Genomic DNA, 20,898 nt, shown 5'->3' with positions numbered 1-20,898 from the left:
TTGCTGGTTGAGATGTTTTTGGTGTTGAAGAAGCTGAGGTGCTTTGGAAAGTGGTTTTCATACTTGGATCTTGTGTTGTGGTTGGAGATGCTACAGATTCCATAGATGTAGTATTTGTAGACGTAGTAGAAGTTATTCTTGTGGTGGTAGAAGGTGGAGTAGCACTTGTAAGGGCAGTTGTTGTACTTGGTGGCGTAGGTGATGTGATTTGCGTAGTTGTTGAGGCAGGAAGGAGAGTTGTTGTTGATGGAAGAGATGTAGTTGTAGTCCTTATTGGACTTGAATCTGTAGTTTGAGGTACTGCACTTGTTGATGTTGAAGAAAAAGTTGTTGTTGATGGAGATGTTGTTGGCGTTAGAGTTGATAGATTTGAAGTGCTAACTGATGTTATCGTATCGGTGGATTGTTGAGAAGTACTTGCTGGTTGAGATGTTTTTGGTGTTGAAGAAGCTGAGGTGCTTTGGAAAGTGGTTTTCATACTTGGATCTTGTGTTGTGGTTGGAGATGCTACAGATTCCATAGATGTAGTGTTTGTAGATGTAGTTGAATTTATTCTTCTGGTGGAAGCAGGTGGAGTAGCACTTGCAGGAGCAGTTGTTGTAATTGGTGGCGCAGTGGATGTGGTTTGCGTAGTTGTTGAGGCAGGAAGGAGAGTTGTTGTTGATGGAAGAGCTGTAGTTGTAGTCTTTATTGGACTTGAATCTGTAGTTTGAGGTACTGTACTTGTTGATGTTAAAGAAAATGTTGGTGTTGATGGAGATGTTGTAGGCGTTAGAGTTGATAGATTTGAAGTGCTGATTGATGTTATCGTATCGGTGGATTGTTGAGAAGTACTTGCTGGTTGAGATGTTATTGGTGTTGAAGAACCTGATGTGCTTTGGAAAGTGGTTTTCATACTTGGATCTTGTGTTGTGGTTGGAGATGCTACAGATTCCATAGATGTAGTATTTGTAGACGTAGTTGAAGTTATTCTTGTGGTGGAAGCAGGTGGAGTAGCACTTGCAAGAGCAGTTGTTGTACTTGGTGGCGCAGTTGATGTGGTTTGTGTAGTTGTTGAGGCAAGAAGGAGAGTTGTTGTTGATGGAAGAGCTGTAGTTGTAGTCTTTATTGGACTTGAATCTGTAGTTTGAGGTACTGCACTTGTTGATGTTGAAGAAAATGTTGGTGTTGATGGAGATGTTGTAGGCGTTAGAGTTGATAGATTTGAAGTGCTGATTGATGTTATCGTATCGGTGGATTGTTGAGAAGTACTTGCTGGTTGAGATGTTATTGGTGTTGAAGAACCTGATGTGCTTTGGAAAGTGGTTTTCATACTTGGATCTTGTGTTGTGGTTGGAGATGCTACAGATTCCATAGATGTAGTATTTGTAGACGTAGTTGAAGTTATTCTTGTGGTGGAAGCAGGTGGAGTAGCACTTGCAAGAGCAGTTGTTGTACTTGGTGGCGCAGTTGATGTGGTTTGTGTAGTTGTTGAGGTAGGAAGGAGACTTGTTGTTGATGGAAGAGCTGTAGTTGTAGTCCTTATTGAACTTGAATCTGTGGTTTGAGGTACTGCACTTGTTGATGTTGAAGAAAAAGTTGTTGTTGATGGAGATGCTGTAGGAGCTATAGGTGATGGATGTGAAGTGCTGAGTGAGGTTATCATATCAGTGGATTGTTGAGAAGTACTTGCTGGTTGAGATGTTTTTGGAGTTGAAGAAGCTGAGGTGCTTTGGAAAGTGGTTTTCATACTTGGATCTTGTGTTGTGGTTGGAGATGCTACAGATTCCATAGATGTAGTATTTGTAGACGAAGTTGAAGTTATTCTTGTGGTGGTAGCAGGTGGAGTAGCACTTGTAAGGGCAGTTGTACTTGGTGGCCCAGTTGATGTGATTTGCGTAGTTGTTGAGGCAGGAAGGAGAGTTGTCGTTGATGGAAGAGCTGTACTTGTAGTCCTTATTGGACTTGAATCTGTAGTTTGAGGTACTGCACTTCTTGATGTTAAAGAAAAAGTTGGTGTTGATGGAGATGTTGTAGGCGTTAGAGTTGATAGATTTGAAGTGCTGATTGAGGTTATCGTATCGGTGGATTGTTGAGAAGTACTTGCTGGTTGAGATGTTATTGGTGTTGAAGAACCTGATGTGCTTTGGAAAGTGGTTTTCATACTTGGATCTTGTGTTGTGGTTGGAGATGCTACAGTCTCCATAGAAGTAGTGTTTGTAGATGTAGTTGAATTTATTCTTGTGGTGGAAGCAACTGGAGTAGCACTTGCAGGAGCAGTTGTTGTAATTGGTGGCGCAGTTGATGTGGTTTCCGTAGTTGTTGAGGCAGGAAGGAGAGTTGTTGTTGATGGAAGAGCTGTAGTTGTAGTCTTTATTGGACTTGAATCTGTGGTTTGAGGTACTGCACTTGTTGATGTTGCAGAAAAAGTTGTTGTTGATGGAGATGCTGTAGGTGCAAAAGGTGATGGATGTGAAGTTCTGATTGAGGTTATCGTATCAGTGGATTGTTGAGAAGTACTTGCTGGTTGAGATGTTTTTGGTGTTGAAGAAGCTGAGGTGCTTTGGAAAGTGGTTTTCATACTTGGATCTTGTGTTGTGGTTGGATATGCTACAGTTTCCATTAATGTAGTATTTGTAGACGTAGTAGAAGTTATTCTTGTGGTGGAAGCAGGTGGAGTAGCACTTGCAGGAGCAGTTGTTGTAATTGGTGAGGCAGTTGATGTGGTCTGCGTAGTTGTTGAGGCAAGAAGGAGAGTTGTTGTTGATGGAAGAGCTGTAGTTGTAGTCTTTATTGGACTTGAATCTGTAGTTTGAGGTACTGCACTTGTTGATGTTGAAGAAAAAGTTGGTGTTGATGGAGATGTTGTAGGCATTACAGTTGATAGATTTGAAGTGCTGATTGAGGTTATCGTATCGATGGATTGTTGAGAAGTACTTGCTGGTTGAGATGTTATTGGTGTTGAAGAACCTGATGTGCTTTGGAAAGTGGTTTTCATACTTGGATCTTGTGTTATGGTTGGAGATGCTACAGATTCCATAGATGTAGTATTTGTAGACGAAGTTGAAGTTATTCTTGTGGTGGTAGCAGGTGGAGTAGCACTTGTAAGGGCAGTTGTTGTAATTAGTGGCGTCGGTGATGTGATTTGCGTAGTTGTTGAGGCAGGAAGGAGAGTTGTTGTTGATGGAAGAGCTGTAGTTGTAGTCTTTATTGGACTTGAATCTGTAGTTTGAGGTACTGCACTTGTTGATGTTGAAGAAAATGTTGGTTTTGATGGAGATGTTGTAGGCGTTAGAGTTGATAGATTTGAAGTGCTGATTGATGTTATCGTATCGGTGGATTGTTGAGAAGTACTTGCTGGTTGAGATGTTATTGGTGTTGAAGAACCTGATGTGCTTTGGAAAGTGGTTTTCATACTTGGATCTTGTGTTGTGGTTGGAGATGCAACAGATTCCATAGATGTAGTATTTGTAGACGTAGGTGAAGTTATTCTTGTGGTGGAAGCAGGTGGAGTAGCACTTGCAGGAGCAGTTGTTGTAATTGGTGAGGCAGTTGATGTGGTTTGCGTAGTTGTTGAGGCAAGAAGGAGAGTTGTTGTTGATGGAAGAGCTGTAGTTGTAGTCTTTATTGGACTTGAATCTGTGGTTTGAGGTACTGCACTTGTTGATGTTGAAGAAAAAGTTGTTGTTGATGGAGATGCTGTAGGTGCTAAAGGTGATGGATGTGAAGTGCTGATTGAGGTTATCGTATCAGTGGATTGTTGAGAAGTACTTGCTGGTTGAGATGTCATTGGTGTTGAAGAACCTGATGTGCTTTGGAAAGTGGATTTCATAATTGGATCTTGTGTTGTGGTTGGAGATGCTACAGTCTCCATAGAAGTAGTATTTGTAGACATAGTTGAAGTTATTCTTGTGGTGGTAGCAGGTGGAGTAGCACTTGTAAGAGTAGTTGTTGTACTTGGTGGCGCAGTTGATGTGGTTTGCGTTGTTGTTGAGGTAGGAAGGAGAGTTGGTGTTGATGGAAGAGCTGTACTTGTAGTCCTTATTGGACTTGAATCTGTAGTTTGAGGTACTGCACTTGTTGATGTTGAAGAAAAAGTTGGTGTTGATGGAGATGTTCTAGGCGTTAGAGTTGATAGATTTGAAGTGCTGATTGAGGTTATCGTATCGGTGGATTGTTGAGAAGTACTTGCTGGTTGAGATGTTATTGGTGTTGAAGAAGCTGAGGTGCTTTGGAAAGTGGTTTTCATACTTGGATCTTGTGTTGTGGTTGGAGATGCTACAGATTCCATAGATGTAGTATTTGTAGACGAAGTTGAAGTTATCCTTGTGGTGGTAGCAGGTGGAGTAGCACTTGTAAGGGCAGTTGTTGTAATTGGTGGCCCAGTTGATGTGATTTGCGTAGTTGTTGAGGCAGGAAGGAGAGTTGTTGTTGATGGAAGAGCTGTACTTGTAGTCCTTAATGGACTTGAATCTGTGGTTTGAGGTACTGCACTTGTTGATGTTGAAGAAAAAGTTGTTGTTGATGGAGATGCTGTAGGAGCTGTAGGTGATGGATGTGAAGTGCTTATTGAGGTTATCGTATCAGTGGATTGTTGAGAAGTACTTGCTGGTTGAGATGTTTTTGGTGTTGAAGAAGCTGAGGTGCTTTGGAAAGTGGTTTTCATACTTGGATCTTGTGTTGTGGTTGGAGATGCTACAGATTCCATAGATGTAGTATTTGTAGACGTAGTAGAAGTTATTCTTGTGGTGGTAGAAGGTGGAGTAGCACTTGTAAGGGCAGTTGTTGTACTTGGTGGCGTAGGTGATGTGATTTGCGTAGTTGTTGAGGCAGGAAGGAGAGTTGTTGTTGATGGAAGAGATGTAGTTGTAGTCCTTATTGGACTTGAATCTGTAGTTTGAGGTACTGCACTTGTTGATGTTGAAGAAAAAGTTGTTGTTGATGGAGATGTTGTAGGCGTTAGAGTTGATAGATTTGAAGTGCTAACTGATGTTATCGTATCGGTGGATTGTTGAGAAGTACTTGCTGGTTGAGATATTATTGGTGTTGAAGAACCTGATGTGCTTTGGAAAGTGGTTTTCATACTTGGATCTTGTGTTGTGGTTGGAGATGCTACAGTTTCCATAGATGTAGTGTTTGTAGATGTAGTTGAATTTATTCTTGTGGTGGAAGCAGGTGGAGTAGCACTTGCAGGAGCAGTTGTTGTAATTGGTGGCGCAGTGGATGTGGTTTGCGTAGTTGTTGAGGCAGGAAGGAGAGTTGTTGTTGATGGAAGAGCTGTAGTTGTAGTCTTTATTGGACTTGAATCTGTGGTTTGAGGTACTGCACTTGTTGATGTTGCAGAAAAAGTTGTTGTTGATGGAGATGCTGTAGGTGCTATAGGTGATGGATGTGAAGTGCTGATTGAGGTTATCGTATCAGTGGATTGTTGAGAAGTTCTTGCTGGTTGAGATGTCATTGGTGTTGAAGAACCTGATGTGCTTTGGAAAGTGGTTTTCATACTTGGATCTTGTGTTGTGGTTGGAGATGCTACAGTTTCCATAGATGTAGTATTTGTAGACGTAGTTGAAGTTATTCTTGTGGTGGAAGCAGGTGGAGTAGCACTTGCAGGAGCAGTTGTTGTAATTGGTGAGGCAGTTGATGTGGTTTGCGTAGTTGTTGAGGCAAGAAGGAGAGTTGTTGTTGATGGAAGAGCTGTAGTTGTAGTCTTTATTGGACTTGAATCTGTGGTTTGAGGTACTGCACTTGTTGATGTTGAAGAAAAAGTTGGTGTTGATGGAGATGTTGTAGGCGTTAGAGTTGATAGATTTGAAGTGCTGATTGAGGTTATCGTATTGGTGGATTGTTGAGAAGTACTTGCTGGTTGAGATGTTATTGGTGTTGAAGAACCTGATGTGCTTTGGAAAGTGGTTTTCATACTTGGATCTTGTGTTATGGTTGGAGATGCTACAGATTCCATAGATGTAGTATTTGTAGACGTAGTTGAAGTTATTCTTGTGGTGGTAGCAGGTGGAGTAGCACTTGAAAGGGCAGTTGTTGTAATTAGTGGCGTCGGTGATGTGATTTGCGTAGTTGTTGAGGCAGGAAGGAGAGTTGTTGTTGATGGAAGAGCTGTAGTTGTAGTCTTTATTGGACTTGAATCTGTAGTTTGAGGTACTGCACTTGTTGATGTTGAAGAAAATGTTGGTGTTGATGGAGATGTTGTAGGCGTTAGAGTTGATAGATTTGAAGTGCTGATTGATGTTATCGTATCGGTGGATTGTTGAGAAGTACTTGCTGGTTGAGATGTTATTGGTGTTGAAGAACCTGATGTGCTTTGGAAAGTGGTTTTCATACTTGGATCTTGTGTTGTGGTTGGAGATGCTACAGATTCCATAGATGTAGTATTTGTAGACGTAGATGAAGTTATTCTTGTGGTGGAAGCAGGTGGAGTAGCACTTGCAGGAGCAGTTGTTGTAATTAGTGAGGCAGTTGATGTGGTTTGCGTAGTTGTTGAGGCAAGAAGGAGAGTTGTTGTTGATGAAAGAGCTGTAGTTGTAGTCTTTATTGGACTTGAATCTGTGGTTTGAGGTACTGCACTTGTTGATGTAGAAGAAAAAGTTGTTGTTGATGGAGATGCTGTAGGAGCTATAGGTGATGGATGTGAAGTGCTGATTGAGGTTATCATATCAGTGGATTGTTGAGAAGTACTTGCTGGTTGAGATGTTTTTGGTGTTGAAGAAGCTGAGGTGCTTTGGAAAGTGGTTTTCATACTTGGATCTTGTGTTGTGGTTGGAGATGCTTCAGATTCCATAGATGTAGTATTTGTAGACGAAGTTGAAGTTATCCTTGTGGTGGTAGCAGGTGGAGTAGCACTTGTAAGGGCAGTTGTTGTAATTGGTGGCCCAGTTGATGTGATTTGCGTAGTTGTTGAGACAGGAAGGAGAGTTGTCGTTGATGGAAGAGCTGTACTTGTAGTCCTTATTGGACTTGAATCTGTAGTTTGAGGTACTGCACTTGTTGATGTTGAAGAAAAAGTTGGTGTTGATGGAGATGTTGTAGGCGTTAGAGTTGATAGATTTGAAGTGCTGATTGAGGTTATCGTATCGGTGGATTGTTGAGAAGTACTTGCTGGTTGAGATGTTATTGGTGTTGAAGAACCTGATGTGCTTTGGAAAGTGGTTTTCATACTTGGATCTTGTGTTGTGGTTGGAGATGCTACAGTTTCCATAGATGTACTATTTGTAGACGTAGTTGAAGTTATTCTTGTGGTGGAAGCAGGTGGAGTAGCACTTGCAAGAGCAGTTGTTGTACTTGGTGGCGCAGTTGATGTGGTTTGTGTAGTTGTTGAGGCAGGAAGGAGACTTGTTGTTGATGGAAGAGCTGTAGTTGTAGTCCTTATTGAACTTGAATCTGTGGTTTGAGGTACTGTACTTGTTGATGTTGAAGAAAAAGTTGTTGTTGATGGAGATGCTGTAGGAGCTATAGGTGATGGATGTGAAGTGCTGATTGAGGTTATCATATCAGTGGATTGTTGAGAAGTACTTGCTGGTTGAGATGTTTTTGGTGTTGAAGAAGCTGAGGTGCTTTGGAAAGTGGTTTTCATACTTGGATCTTGTGTTGTGGTTGGAGATGCTACAGATTCCATAGATGTAGTATTTGTAGACGAAGTTGAAGTTATTCTTGTGGTGGTAGCAGGTGGAGTAGCACTTGTAAGGGCAGTTTTACTTGGTGGCCCAGTTGATGTGATTTGCGTAGTTGTTGAGGCAGGAAGGAGAGTTGTCGTTGATGGAAGAGCTGTACTTGTAGTCCTTATTGGACTTGAATCTGTAGTTTGAGGTACTGCACTTCTTGATGTTAAAGAAAAAGTTGGTGTTGATGGAGATGTTGTAGGCGTTAAAGTTGATAGATTTGAAGTGCTGATTGAGGTTATCGTATCGGTGGATTGTTGAGAAGTACTTGCTTGTTGAGATGTTATTGGTGTTGAAGAACCTGATGTGCTTTGGAAAGTGGTTTTCATACTTGGATCTTGTGTTGTGGTTGGAGATGCTACAGTCTCCATAGAAGTTGTGTTTGTAGATGTAGTTGAATTTATTCTTGTGGTGGAAGCAGGTGGAGTAGCACTTGCAGGAGCAGTTGTTGTAATTGGTGGCGCAGTTGATGTGGTTTGCGTAGTTGTTGAGGCAGGAAGAAGAGTTGTTGTTGATGGAAGAGCTGTAGTTGTAGTCTTTATTGGACTTGAATCTGTGGTTTGAGGTACTGCACTTGTTGATGTTGCAGAAAAAGTTGTTGTTGATGGAGATGCTGTAGGTGCTAAAGGTGATGGATGTGAAGTGCTGATTGAGGTTATCGTATCAGTGGATTGTTGAGAAGTACTTGCTGGTTGAGATGTCATTGGTGTTGAAGAACCTGATGTGCTTTGGAAAGTGGTTTTCATACTTGGATCTTGTGTTGTGGTTGGAGATGCTACAGTCTCCATAGAAGTAGTATTTGTAGACGTGGTTGAAGTTATTCTTGTGGTGGTAGCAGGTGGAGTAGCACTTGTAAGAGTAGTTGTTGTACTTGGTGGCCCAGTTGATGTGGTTTGCGTAGTTGTTGAGGTAGGAAGGAGAGTTGTTATTGATGGAAGAGCTGTAGTTGTAGTCCTTATTGGACTTGAATCTGTGGTTTCAGGTACTGCACTTGTTGATGTTGAAGAAAAAATTGTTGTTGATGGAGATGCTGTAGGAGCTATAGGTGATGGATGTGAAGTGCTGATTGAGGTTATCATATCAGTGGATTGTTGAGAAGTACTTGCTGGTTGAGATGTTTTTGGTGTTGAAGAAGCTGAGGTGCTTTGGAAAGTGGTTTTCATACTTGGATCTTGTGTTGTGGTTGGATATGCTACAGTTTCCATTAATGTAGTATTTGTAGACGTAGTAGAAGTTATTCTTGTGGTGGAAGCAGGTGGAGTAGCACTTGCAGGAGCAGTTGTTGTAATTGGTGAGGCAGTTGATGTGGTTTGCGTAGTTGCTGAGGCAAGAAGGAGAGTTGTTGTTGATGGAAGAGCTGTAGTTGTAGTCTTTATTGGACTTGAATCTGTGGTTTGAGGTACTGCACTTGTTGATGTTGAATAAAAAGTTGTTGTTGATGGAGATGCCGTAGGTGCTATAGGTGATGGATGTGAAGTGCTGATTGAGGTTATCGTATCAGTGGATTGTTGAGAAGTACTTGCTGGTTGAGATGTTTTTGGTGTTGAAGAAGCTGAGGTGCTTTGGAAAGTGGTTTTCATACTTGGATCTTGTGTTGTGGTTGGAGATGCTACAGATTCCATAGATGTAGTATTTGTAGACGAAGTTGAAGTTATTCTTGTGGAGGTAGCAGGTGGAGTAGCACTTGTAAGAGCAGTTGTACTTGGTGGCCCAGTTGATGTGATTTGCGTAGTTGTTGAGGCAGGAAGGAGAGTTGGTGTTGATGGAAGAGCTGTACTTGTAGTCCTTATTGGACTTGAATCTGTAGTTTGAGGTACTGCACTTGTTGATGTTGAAGAAAAAGTTGGTGTTGATGGAGATGTTCTAGGCGTTAGAGTTGATAGATTTGAAGTGCTGATTGAGGTTATCGTATCGGTGGATTGTTGAGAAGTACTTGCTGGTTGAGATGTTATTGGTGTTGAAGAAGCTGAGGTGCTTTGGAAAGTGGTTTTCTTACTTGGATCTTGTGTTGTGGTTGGAGATGCTACAGATTCCATAGATGTAGTATTTGTAGACGAAGTTGAAGTTATCCTTGTGGTGGTAGCAGGTGGAGTAGCACTTGTAAGGGCAGTTGTTGTAATTGCTGGCACAGTTGATGTGATTTGCATAGTTGTTGAGGCAGGAAGGAGAGTTGTTGTTGATGGAAGAGCTGTACTTGTAGTCCTTAATGGACTTGAATCTGTGGTTTGAGGTACTGCACTTGTTGATGTTGAAGAAAAAGTTGTTGTTGATGGAGATGCTGTAGGAGCTATAGGTGATGGATGTGAAGTGCTTATTGAGGTTATCGTATCAGTGGATTGTTGAGAAGTACTTGCTGGTTGAGATGTTTTTGGTGTTGAAGAAGCTGAGGTGCTTTGATAAGTGGTTTTCATACTTGGATCTTGTGTTGTGGTTGGAGATGCTACAGATTCCATAGATGTAGTATTTGTAGACGTAGTAGAAGTTTTTCTTGTGGTGGTAGCAGGTGGAGTAGCACTTGTAAGGGCAGTTGTTGTACTTGGTGGCGTAGGTGATGTGATTTGCGTAGTTGTTGAGGCAGGAAGGAGAGTTGTTGTTGATGGAAGAGATGTAGTTGTAGTCCTTATTGGACTTGAATCTGTAGTTTGAGGTACTGCACTTGTTGATGTTGAAGAAAAAGTTGTTGTTGATGGAGATGTTGTAGGCGTTAGAGTTGATAGATTTGAAGTGCTAACTGATGTTATCGTATCGGTGGATTGTTGAGAAGTACTTGCTGGTTGAGATATTATTGGTGTTGAAGAACCTGATGTGCTTTGGAAAGTGGTTTTCATACTTGGATCTTGTGTTGTGGTTGGAGATGCTACAGTTTCCATAGATGTAGTGTTTGTAGATGTAGTTGAATTTATTCTTGTGGTGGAAGCAGGTGGAGTAGCACTTGCAGGAGCAGTTGTTGTAATTGGTGAGGCAGTTGATGTGGTTTGCGTAGTTGTTGAGGCAAGAAGGAGAGTTGTTGTTGATGGAAGAGCTGTAGTTGTAGTCTTTATTGGACTTGAATCTGTGGTTTGAGGTACTGCACTTGTTGATGTTGAATAAAAAGTTGTTGTTGATGGAGATGCCGTAGGTGCTATAGGTGATGGATGTGAAGTGCTGATTGAGGTTATCGTATCAGTGGATTGTTGAGAAGTTCTTGCTGGTTGAGATGTCATTGGTGTTGAAGAACCTGATGTGCTTTGGAAAGTGGTTTTCATACTTGGATCTTGTGTTGTGGTTGGAGATGCTACAGTTTCCATATATGTAGTGTTTGTAGATGTAGTTGAATTTATTCTTGTGGTGGAAGCAGGTGGAGTAGCACTTGCAGGAGCAGTTGTTGTAATTGGTGGCGCAGTGGATGTGGTTTGCGTAGTTGTTGAGGCAGGAAGGAGAGTTGTTGTTGATGGAAGAGCTGTAGTTGTAGTCTTTATTGGACTTGAATCTGTGGTTTGAGGTACTGCACTTGTTGATGTTGCAGAAAAAGTTGTTGTTGATAGAGATGCTGTAGGTGCTATAGGTGATGGATGTGAAGTGCTGATTGAGGTTATCGTATCAGTGGATTGTTGAGAAGTACTTGCTGGTTGAGATGTTTTTGGTGTTGAAGAAGCTGAGGTGCTTTGGAAAGTGGTTTTCATACTTGGATCTTGTGCTGTGGTTGGAGATGCTACAGATTCCATAGATGTAGTATTTGTAGACGTAGTAGAAGTTATTCTTGTGGTGGTAGCAGGTGGAGTAGCACTTGTAAGGGCAGTTGTTGTACTTGGTGGCGTAGGTGATGTGATTTGCGTAGTTGTTGAGGCAGGAAGGAGAGTTGTTGTTGATGGAAGAGATGTAGTTGTAGTCCTTATTGGACTTGAATCTGTAGTTTGAGGTACTGCACTTGTTGATGTTGAAGAAAAAGTTGTTGTAGATGGAGGTGTTGTAGGCGTTAGAGTTGATAGATTTGAAGTGCTGATTGATGTTATCGTATCAGTGGATTGTTGAGAAGTACTTGCTGGTTGAGATATTATTGGTGTTGAAGAACCTGATGTGCTTTGGAAAGTGGTTTTCATACTTGGATCTTCTGTTATGGTTGGAGATGCTACAGTTTCCATAGATGTAGTATTTGTAGACATAGTTGAAGTTATTCTTGTGGTGGAAGCAGGTGGAGTAGCACTTGCAGGAGCAGTTGTTGTAATTGGTGTGGCAGTTGATGTGGTTTGCATAGTTGTTGAGGCAAGAAGGAGAGTTGTTGTTGATGGAAGAGCTGTAGTTGTAGTCTTTATTGGACTTGAATCTGTGGTTTGAGGTACTGCACTTGTTGATGTAGAAGAAAAAGTTGTTGTTGATGGAGATGCTGTAGGAGCTATAGGTGATGGATGTGAAGTGCTGATTGAGGTTATCGTATCAGTGGATTGTTGAGAAGTACTTGCTGGTTGAGATGTTTTTGGTGTTGAAGAAGCTGAAGTGCTTTGGAAAGTGGTTTTCATACTTGGATCTTGTGTTGTGGTTGGAGATGCTACAGATTCCATAGATGTAGTATTTGTAGACGTAGTTGAAGTTATTCTTGTGGTGGTAGCAGGTGGAGTAGCACTTGTAAGGGCAGTTGTTGTAATTAGTGGCGTCGGTGATGTGATTTGCGTAGTTGTTGAGGCAGGAAGGAGAGTTGTTGTTGATGGAAGAGCTGTAGTTGTAGTCTTTATTGGACTTGAATCTGTGGTTTGAGGTACTGCACTTGTTGATGTTGCAGAAAAAGTTGTTGTTGATGGAGATGCTGTAGGTGCTATAGGTGATGGATGTGAAGTGCTGATTGAGGTTATCGTATCAGTGGATTGTTGAGAAGTTCTTGCTGGTTGAGATGTCATTGGTGTTGAAGAACCTGATGTGCTTTGGAAAGTGGTTTTCATACTTGGATCTTGTGTTGTGGTTGGAGATGCTACAGTTTCCATAGATGTAGTATTTGTAGACGTAGTTGAAGTTATTCTTGTGGTGGAAGCAGGTGGAGTAGCACTTGCTGGAGCAGTTGTTGTACTTGGTGGCGCAGTTGATGTGGTTTGCGTAGTTGTTGAGGCAGGAAGGAGAGTTGTTGTTGATGGAAGAGCTGTAGTTGTAGTCCTAATTAGACTTGAATCTGTGGTTTGAGGTACTGCACTTGTTGATGTTGAAGAAAAAGTTGTTGATGGAGATGCTGTAGGAGCTATAGGTGATTGATGTGAAGTGCTGATTGAGGTTATCGTATCAGTGGATTGCTGAGAAGTACTTGCTGGTTGAGATGTTTTTGGTGTTGAAGAAGCTGAGGTGCTTTGGAAAGTGGTTTTCATACTTGGATCTTGTGTTGTGGTTGGAGATGCTACAGATTCCATAGATGTAGTATTTCTAGACGTAGTAGAAGTTATTCTTGTGGTGGTAGCAGGTGGAGTGGCACTTGTAAGGGCAGTTGTTGTACTTGGTGATGTAGGTGATGTGATTTGCGTAGTTGTTGAGGCAGGAAGGAGAGTTGTTGTTGATGGAAGAGCTGTAGTTGTAGTCTTTATTGGACTTGAATCTGTGGTTTGAGGTACTGCACTTGTTGATGTTGAAGAAAAAGTTGGTGTTGATGGAGATGTTGTAGGCGTTAGAGTTGATAGATTTGAAGTGCTGATTGAGGTTATCGTATCGGTGGATTGTTGAGAAGTACTTGCTGGTTGAGATGTTATTGGTGTTGAAGAACCTGATGTGCTTTGGAAAGTGGTTTTCATACTTGGATCTTGTGTTGTGGTTGGAGATGCTACAGTTTCCATAGATGTAGTATTTGTAGACGTAGTTGAAGTTATTCTTGTGGTGGAAGCAGGTGGAGTAGCACTTGCGAGAGCAGTTGTTGTACTTGGTGGCGCAGTTGATGTGGTTTGCGTAGTTGTTGAGGCAGGAAGGAGACTTGTTGTTGATGGAAGAGCTGTAGTTGTAGTCTTTATTGGACTTGAATCTGTTGTTTGAGGTACTGCACTTGTTGATGTTGAAGAAAAAGTTGTTGTTGATGGAGATGCTGTAGGAGCTATAGGTGATGGATGTGAAGTGCTGATTGAGGTTATCGTATCAGTGGATTGTTGAGAAGTTCTTGCTGGTTGAGATGTAATTGGTGTTGAAGAACCTGATGTGCTTTGGAAAGTGGTTTTCATACTTGGATCTTGTGTTGTGGTTGGAGATGCTACAGTTTCCATAGATGTAGTATTTGTAGACGTAGTTGAAGTTATTCTTGTGGTGGAAGCAGGTGGAGTAGCACTTGCAGGAGCAGTTGTTGTACTTGGTGGCGCAGTTGATGTGGTTTGCGTAGTTGTTGAGGCGGGAAGGAGAGTTGTTGTTGATGGAAGAGCTGTAGTTGTAGTCCTTATTGGACTTGAATCTGTGGTTTGAGGTACTGCACTTGTTGATGTAGAAGAAAAAGTTGTTGTTGATGGAGATGCTGTAGGTGCTATAGGTGATGGATGTGAAGTGCTGATTGAGGTTATCGTATCAGTGGATTGCTGAGAAGTACTTGCTGGTTGAGATGTTTTTGGTGTTGAAGAAGCTGAGGTGCTTTGGAAAGTGGTTTTCATACTTGGATCTTGTGTTGTGGTTGGAGATGCTACAGATTCCATAGATGTAGTATTTGTAGACGAAGTTGAAGTTATCCTTGTGGTGGTAGCAGGTGGAGTAGCACTTGTAAGGGCAGTTGTTGTAATTGGTGGCCCAGTTGATGTGATTTGCGTAGTTGTTGAGGCAGGAAGGAGAGTTGTCATTGATGGAAGAGCTGTACTTGTAGTCCTTATTGGACTTGAATCTGTAGTTTGAGGTACTGCACTTGTTGATGTTGAAGAAAAAGTTGGTGTTGATGGAGATGTTGTAGGCGTTAGAGTTGATAGATTTGAAGTGCTGATTGAGGTTATCATATCGGTGGATTGTTGAGAAGTACTTGCTGGTTGAGATGTTATTGGTGTTGAAGAACCTGATGTGCTTTGGAAAGCGGTTTTCATACTTGGATCTTGTGTTGTGGTTGGAGATGCTACAGTTTCCATAGATGTAGTATTTGTAGACGTAGTAGAAGTTATTCTTGTGGTGGTAGAAGGTGGAGTAGCACTTGTAAGGGCAGTTGTTGTACTTGGTGGCGCAGTTGATGTGGTGTGCGTAGTTGTTGAGGCAGGAAGGAGAGTTGTTGTTGATGGAAGAGCTGTAGTTGTAGTCTTTATTAGACTTGAATCTGTGGTTTGAGGTACTGCACTTGTTGATGTTGCAGAAAAAGTTGTTGTTGATGGAGATGCTGTAGGTGCTATAGGTGATGGATGTGAAGTGCTGATTGAGGTTATCGTATCAGTGGATTGTTGAGAAGTTCTTGCTGGTTGAGATGTCATTGGTGTTGAAGAACCTGATGTGCTTTGGAAAGTGGTTTTCATACTTGGATCTTGTGTTGTGGTTGGAGATGCTACAGTTTCCATAGATGTAGTATTTGTAGACGTAGTTGAAGTTATTCTTGTGGTGAAAGCAGGTGGAGTAGCACTTGCAGGAGCAGTTGTTGTAATTGGTGAGGCAGTTGATGTGGTTTGCGTAGTTGTTGAGGCAAGAAGGAGAGTTGTTGTTGATGGAAGAGCTGTAGTTGTAGTCTTTATTGGACTTGAATCTGTGGTTTGAGGTACTGCACTTGTTGATGTTGAAGAAAAAGTTGTTGTTGATGGAGATGCTGTAGGTGCTATAGGTGATGGATGTGAAGTGCTGATTGAGGTTATCGTATCAGTGGATTGTTGAGAAGTACTTGCTGGTTGAGATGTCATTGGTGTTGAAGAACCTGATGTGCTTTGGAAAGTGGTTTTCATACTTGGATCTTGTGTTGTGGTTGGAGATGCTACAGTCTCCATAGAAGTAGTATTTGTAGACGTGGTTGAAGTTATTCTTGTGGTGGTAGCAGGTGGAGTAGCACTTGTAAGAGTAGTTGTTGTACTTGGTGGCGCAGTTGATGTGGTTTGCGTAGTTGTTGAGGTAGGAAGGAGAGTTGTTATTGATGGAAGAGCTGTAGTTGTAGTCCTTATTGGACTTGAATCTGTGGTTTCAGGTACTGCACTTGTTGAGGTTGAAGAAAAAATTGTTGTTGATGGAGATGCTGTAGGAGCTATAGGTGATGGATGTGAAGTGCTGATTGAGGTTATCATATCAGTGGATTGTTGAGAAGTACTTGCTGGTTGAGATGTTTTTGGTGTTGAAGAAGCTGAGGTGCTTTGGAAAGTGGTTTTCATACTTGGATCTTGTGTTGTGGTTGGAGATGCTACAGATTCCATAGATGTAGTATTTGTAGACGAAGTTGAAGTTATTCTTGTGGTGGTAGCAGGTGGAGTAGCACTTGTAAGAGTAGTTGTTGTACTTGGTGGCGCAGTTGATGTGGTTTGCGTTGTTGTTGAGGTAGGAAGGAGAGTTGTTATTGATGGAAGAGCTGAATTTGTAGTCCTTATTGGACTTGAATCTGTAGTTTGAGATACTGCACTTGTTGATGTTGAAGAAAAAGTTGGTGTTGATGGAGATGTTGTAGGCGTTAGAGTTGATAGATTTGAAGTGCTGATTGAGGTTATCGTATCAGTGGATTGTTGAGAAGTACTTGCTGGTTGAGATGTTATTGGTGTTGAAGAAGCTGAGGTGCTTTGGAAAGTGGTTTTCATACTTGGATCTTGTGTTGTGGTTGGAGATGCTACAGATTCCATAGATGTAGTATTTGTAGACGTAGTAGAAGTTATTCTTGTGGTGGTAGCAGGTGGAGTAGCACTTGCAAGAGCAGTTGTACTTGGTGGCGCACTTGATGTGGTTTGCGTAGTTGTTGAGGCAGGAAGGAGAGTTGTTGTTGATGGAAGAGCTGTAGTTGTAGTCTTTATTGGACTTGAATCTGTGGTTTGAGGTACTGCACTTGTTGATGTTGCAGAAAAAGTTGTTGTTGATGGAGATGCTGTAGGTGCTATAGGTGATGGATGTGAAGTGCTGATTGAGGTTATCGTATCAGTGGATTGTTGAGAAGTTCTTGCTGGTTGAGATGTCATTGGTGTTGAAGAACCTGATGTGCTTTGGAAAGTGGTTTTCATACTTGGATCTTGTGTTGTGGTTGGAGATGCTACAGTTTCCATAGATGTAGTATTTGTAGACGTAGTTGAAGTTATTCTTGTGGTGGAAGCAGGTGGAGTAGCACTTGCAGGAGCAGTTGTTGTACTTGGTGGCGCAGTTGATGTGGTTTGCGTAGTTGTTGAGGCAGGAAGGAGAGTTGTTGTTGATGGAAGAGCTGTAGTTGTAGTCCTAATTAGACTTGAATCTGTGGTTTGAGGTACTGCACTTGTTGATGTTGAAGAAAAAGTTGTTGATGGAGATGCTGTAGGAGCTATAGGTGATTGATGTGAAGTGCTGATTGAGGTTATCGTATCAGTGGATTGCTGAGAAGTACTTGCTGGTTGAGATGTTTTTGGTGTTGAAGAAGCTGAGGTGCTTTGGAAAGTGGTTTTCATACTTGGATCTTGTGTTGTGGTTGGAGATGCTACAGATTCCATAGATGTAGTATTTGTAGACGTAGTAGAAGTTATTCTTGTGGTGGTAGCAGGTGGAGTGGCACTTGTAAGGGCAGTTGTTGTACTTGGTGATGTAGGTGATGTGATTTGCGTAGTTGTTGAGGCAGGAAGGAGAGTTGTTGTTGATGGAAGAGCTGTAGTTGTAGTCTTTATTGGACTTGAATCTGTGGTTTGAGGTACTGCACTTGTTGATGTTGAAGAAAAAGTTGGTGTTGATGGAGATGTTGTAGGCGTTAGAGTTGATAGATTTGAAGTGCTGATTGAGGTTATCGTATCGGTGGATTGTTGAGAAGTACTTGCTGGTTGAGATGTTATTGGTGTTGAAGAACCTGATGTGCTTTGGAAAGTGGTTTTCATACTTGGATCTTGTGTTGTGGTTGGAGATGCTACAGTTTCCATAGATGTAGTATTTGTAGACGTAGTTGAAGTTATTCTTGTGGTGGAAGCAGGTGGAGTAGCACTTGCGAGAGCAGTTGTTGTACTTGGTGGCGCAGTTGATGTGGTTTGCGTAGTTGTTGAGGCAGGAAGGAGACTTGTTGTTGATGGAAGAGCTGTAGTTGTAGTCTTTATTGGACTTGAATCTGTTGTTTGAGGTACTGCACTTGTTGATGTTGAAGAAAAAGTTGTTGTTGATGGAGATGCTGTAGGAGCTATAGGTGATGGATGTGAAGTGCTGATTGAGGTTATCGTATCAGTGGATTGTTGAGAAGTTCTTGCTGGTTGAGATGTAATTGGTGTTGAAGAACCTGATGTGCTTTGGAAAGTGGTTTTCATACTTGGATCTTGTGTTGTGGTTGGAGATGCTACAGTTTCCATAGATGTAGTATTTGTAGACGTAGTTGAAGTTATTCTTGTGGTGGAAGCAGGTGGAGTAGCACTTGCAGGAGCAGTTGTTGTACTTGGTGGCGCAGTTGATGTGGTTTGCGTAGTTGTTGAGGCGGGAAGGAGAGTTGTTGTTGATGGAAGAGCTGTAGTTGTAGTCCTTATTGGACTTGAATCTGTGGTTTGAGGTACTGCACTTGTTGATGTAGAAGAAAAAGTTGTTGTTGATGGAGATGCTGTAGGTGCTATAGGTGATGGATGTGAAGTGCTGATTGAGGTTATCGTATCAGTGGATTGCTGAGAAGTACTTGCTGGTTGAGATGTTTTTGGTGTTGAAGAAGCTGAGGTGCTTTGGAAAGTGGTTTTCATACTTGGATCTTGTGTTGTGGTTGGAGATGCTACAGATTCCATAGATGTAGTATTTGTAGACGAAGTTGAAGTTATCCTTGTGGTGGTAGCAGGTGGAGTAGCACTTGTAAGGGCAGTTGTTGTAATTGGTGGCCCAGTTGATGTGATTTGCGTAGTTGTTGAGGCAGGAAGGAGAGTTGTCATTGATGGAAGAGCTGTACTTGTAGTCCTTATTGGACTTGAATCTGTAGTTTGAGGTACTGCACTTGTTGATGTTGAAGAAAAAGTTGGTGTTGATGGAGATGTTGTAGGCGTTAGAGTTGATAGATTTGAAGTGCTGATTGAGGTTATCATATCGGTGGATTGTTGAGAAGTACTTGCTGGTTGAGATGTTATTGGTGTTGAAGAACCTGATGTGCTTTGGAAAGCGGTTTTCATACTTGGATCTTGTGTTGTGGTTGGAGATGCTACAGTTTCCATAGATGTAGTATTTGTAGACGTAGTAGAAGTTATTCTTGTGGTGGTAGAAGGTGGAGTAGCACTTGTAAGGGCAGTTGTTGTACTTGGTGGCGCAGTTGATGTGGTGTGCGTAGTTGTTGAGGCAGGAAGGAGAGTTGTTGTTGATGGAAGAGCTGTAGTTGTAGTCTTTATTAGACTTGAATCTGTGGTTTGAGGTACTGCACTTGTTGATGTTGCAGAAAAAGTTGTTGTTGATGGAGATGCTGTAGGTGCTATAGGTGATGGATGTGAAGTGCTGATTGAGGTTATCGTATCAGTGGATTGTTGAGAAGTTCTTGCTGGTTGAGATGTCATTGGTGTTGAAGAACCTGATGTGCTTTGGAAAGTGGTTTTCATACTTGGATCTTGTGTTGTGGTTGGAGATGCTACAGTTTCCATAGATGTAGTATTTGTAGACGTAGTTGAAGTTATTCTTGTGGTGAAAGCAGGTGGAGTAGCACTTGCAGGAGCAGTTGTTGTAATTGGTGAGGCAGTTGATGTGGTTTGCGTAGTTGTTGAGGCAAGAAGGAGAGTTGTTGTTGATGGAAGAGCTGTAGTTGTAGTCTTTATTGGACTTGAATCTGTGGTTTGAGGTACTGCACTTGTTGATGTTGAAGAAAAAGTTGTTGTTGATGGAGATGCTGTAGGTGCTATAGGTGATGGATGTGAAGTGCTGATTGAGGTTATCGTATCAGTGGATTGTTGAGAAGTACTTGCTGGTTGAGATGTCATTGGTGTTGAAGAACCTGATGTGCTTTGGAAAGTGGTTTTCATACTTGGATCTTGTGTTGTGGTTGGAGATGCTACAGTCTCCATAGAAGTAGTATTTGTAGACGTGGTTGAAGTTATTCTTGTGGTGGTAGCAGGTGGAGTAGCACTTGTAAGAGTAGTTGTTGTACTTGGTGGCGCAGTTGATGTGGTTTGCGTAGTTGTTGAGGTAGGAAGGAGAGTTGTTATTGATGGAAGAGCTGTAGTTGTAGTCCTTATTGGACTTGAATCTGTGGTTTCAGGTACTGCACTTGTTGAGGTTGAAGAAAAAATTGTTGTTGATGGAGATGCTGTAGGAGCTATAGGTGATGGATGTGAAGTGCTGATTGAGGTTATCATATCAGTGGATTGTTGAGAAGTACTTGCTGGTTGAGATGTTTTTGGTGTTGAAGAAGCTGAGGTGCTTTGGAAAGTGGTTTTCATACTTGGATCTTGTGTTGTGGTTGGAGATGCTACAGATTCCATAGATGTAGTATTTGTAGACGAAGTTGAAGTTATTCTTGTGGTGGTAGCAGGTGGAGTAGCACTTGTAAGAGTAGTTGTTGTACTTGGTGGCGCAGTTGATGTGGTTTGCGTTGTTGTTGAGGTAGGAAGGAGAGTTGTTATTGATGGAAGAGCTGAATTTGTAGTCCTTATTGGACTTGAATCTGTAGTTTGAGATACTGCACTTGTTGATGTTGAAGAAAAAGTTGGTGTTGATGGAGATGTTGTAGGCGTTAGAGTTGATAGATTTGAAGTGCTGATTGAGGTTATCGTATCAGTGGATTGTTGAGAAGTACTTGCTGGTTGAGATGTTATTGGTGTTGAAGAAGCTGAGGTGCTTTGGAAAGTGGTTTTCATACTTGGATCTTGTGTTGTGGTTGGAGATGCTACAGATTCCATAGATGTAGTATTTGTAGACGTAGTAGAAGTTATTCTTGTGGTGGTAGCAGGTGGAGTAGCACTTGCAAGAGCAGTTGTACTTGGTGGCGCACTTGATGTGGTTTGCGTAGTTGTTGAGGCAGGAAGGAGAGTTGTTGTTGATGGAAGAGCTGTAGTTGTAGTCCTTATTGGACTTGAATCTGTGGTTTGAGGAACTGCACTTGTTGATGTTGAAGAAAAAGTTGTTGTTGATGGAGATGCTGTAGGAGCTATAGGTGATGGATGTGAAGTGCTGATTGAGGTTATCGTATCAGTGGATTGTTGAGAAGTACTTGCTGGTTGAGATGTTTTTGGTGTTGAAGAAGCTGAGGTGCTTTGGAAAGTGGTTTTCATACTTGGAT

The 20,898-nt window shown here is 41.7% G+C and overlaps 1 protein-coding gene across 1 annotated transcript in view; it reads right to left on the bottom strand.

The window, feature by feature from the left end:
• The window catches only part of LOC148832033 (uncharacterized), a 112,695-nt gene that overhangs the window by 76,610 nt on the left and 15,187 nt on the right, over nt 1-20,898 (bottom strand). Inside the window, exons 3-4 of the mRNA XM_088919114.1 lie at nt 19,343-19,449; nt 18,425-18,532 (exon numbers count right to left, since the gene is read on the bottom strand). Of these exons, the coding sequence (XP_088775240.1) occupies nt 18,425-18,532; nt 19,343-19,449 (215 nt within the window). The remainder of the gene's footprint in view (nt 1-18,424; nt 18,533-19,342; nt 19,450-20,898) is intronic.

The sequence above is a fragment of the Atractosteus spatula genome, chromosome 6 (genome assembly GCF_055471065.1).
Source record: "Atractosteus spatula isolate fAtrSpa1 chromosome 6, fAtrSpa1.hap1, whole genome shotgun sequence".
NCBI lineage: Eukaryota > Metazoa > Chordata > Actinopteri > Semionotiformes > Lepisosteidae > Atractosteus > Atractosteus spatula.
This window is presented reverse-complemented; position numbering and strand designations above follow the sequence as displayed.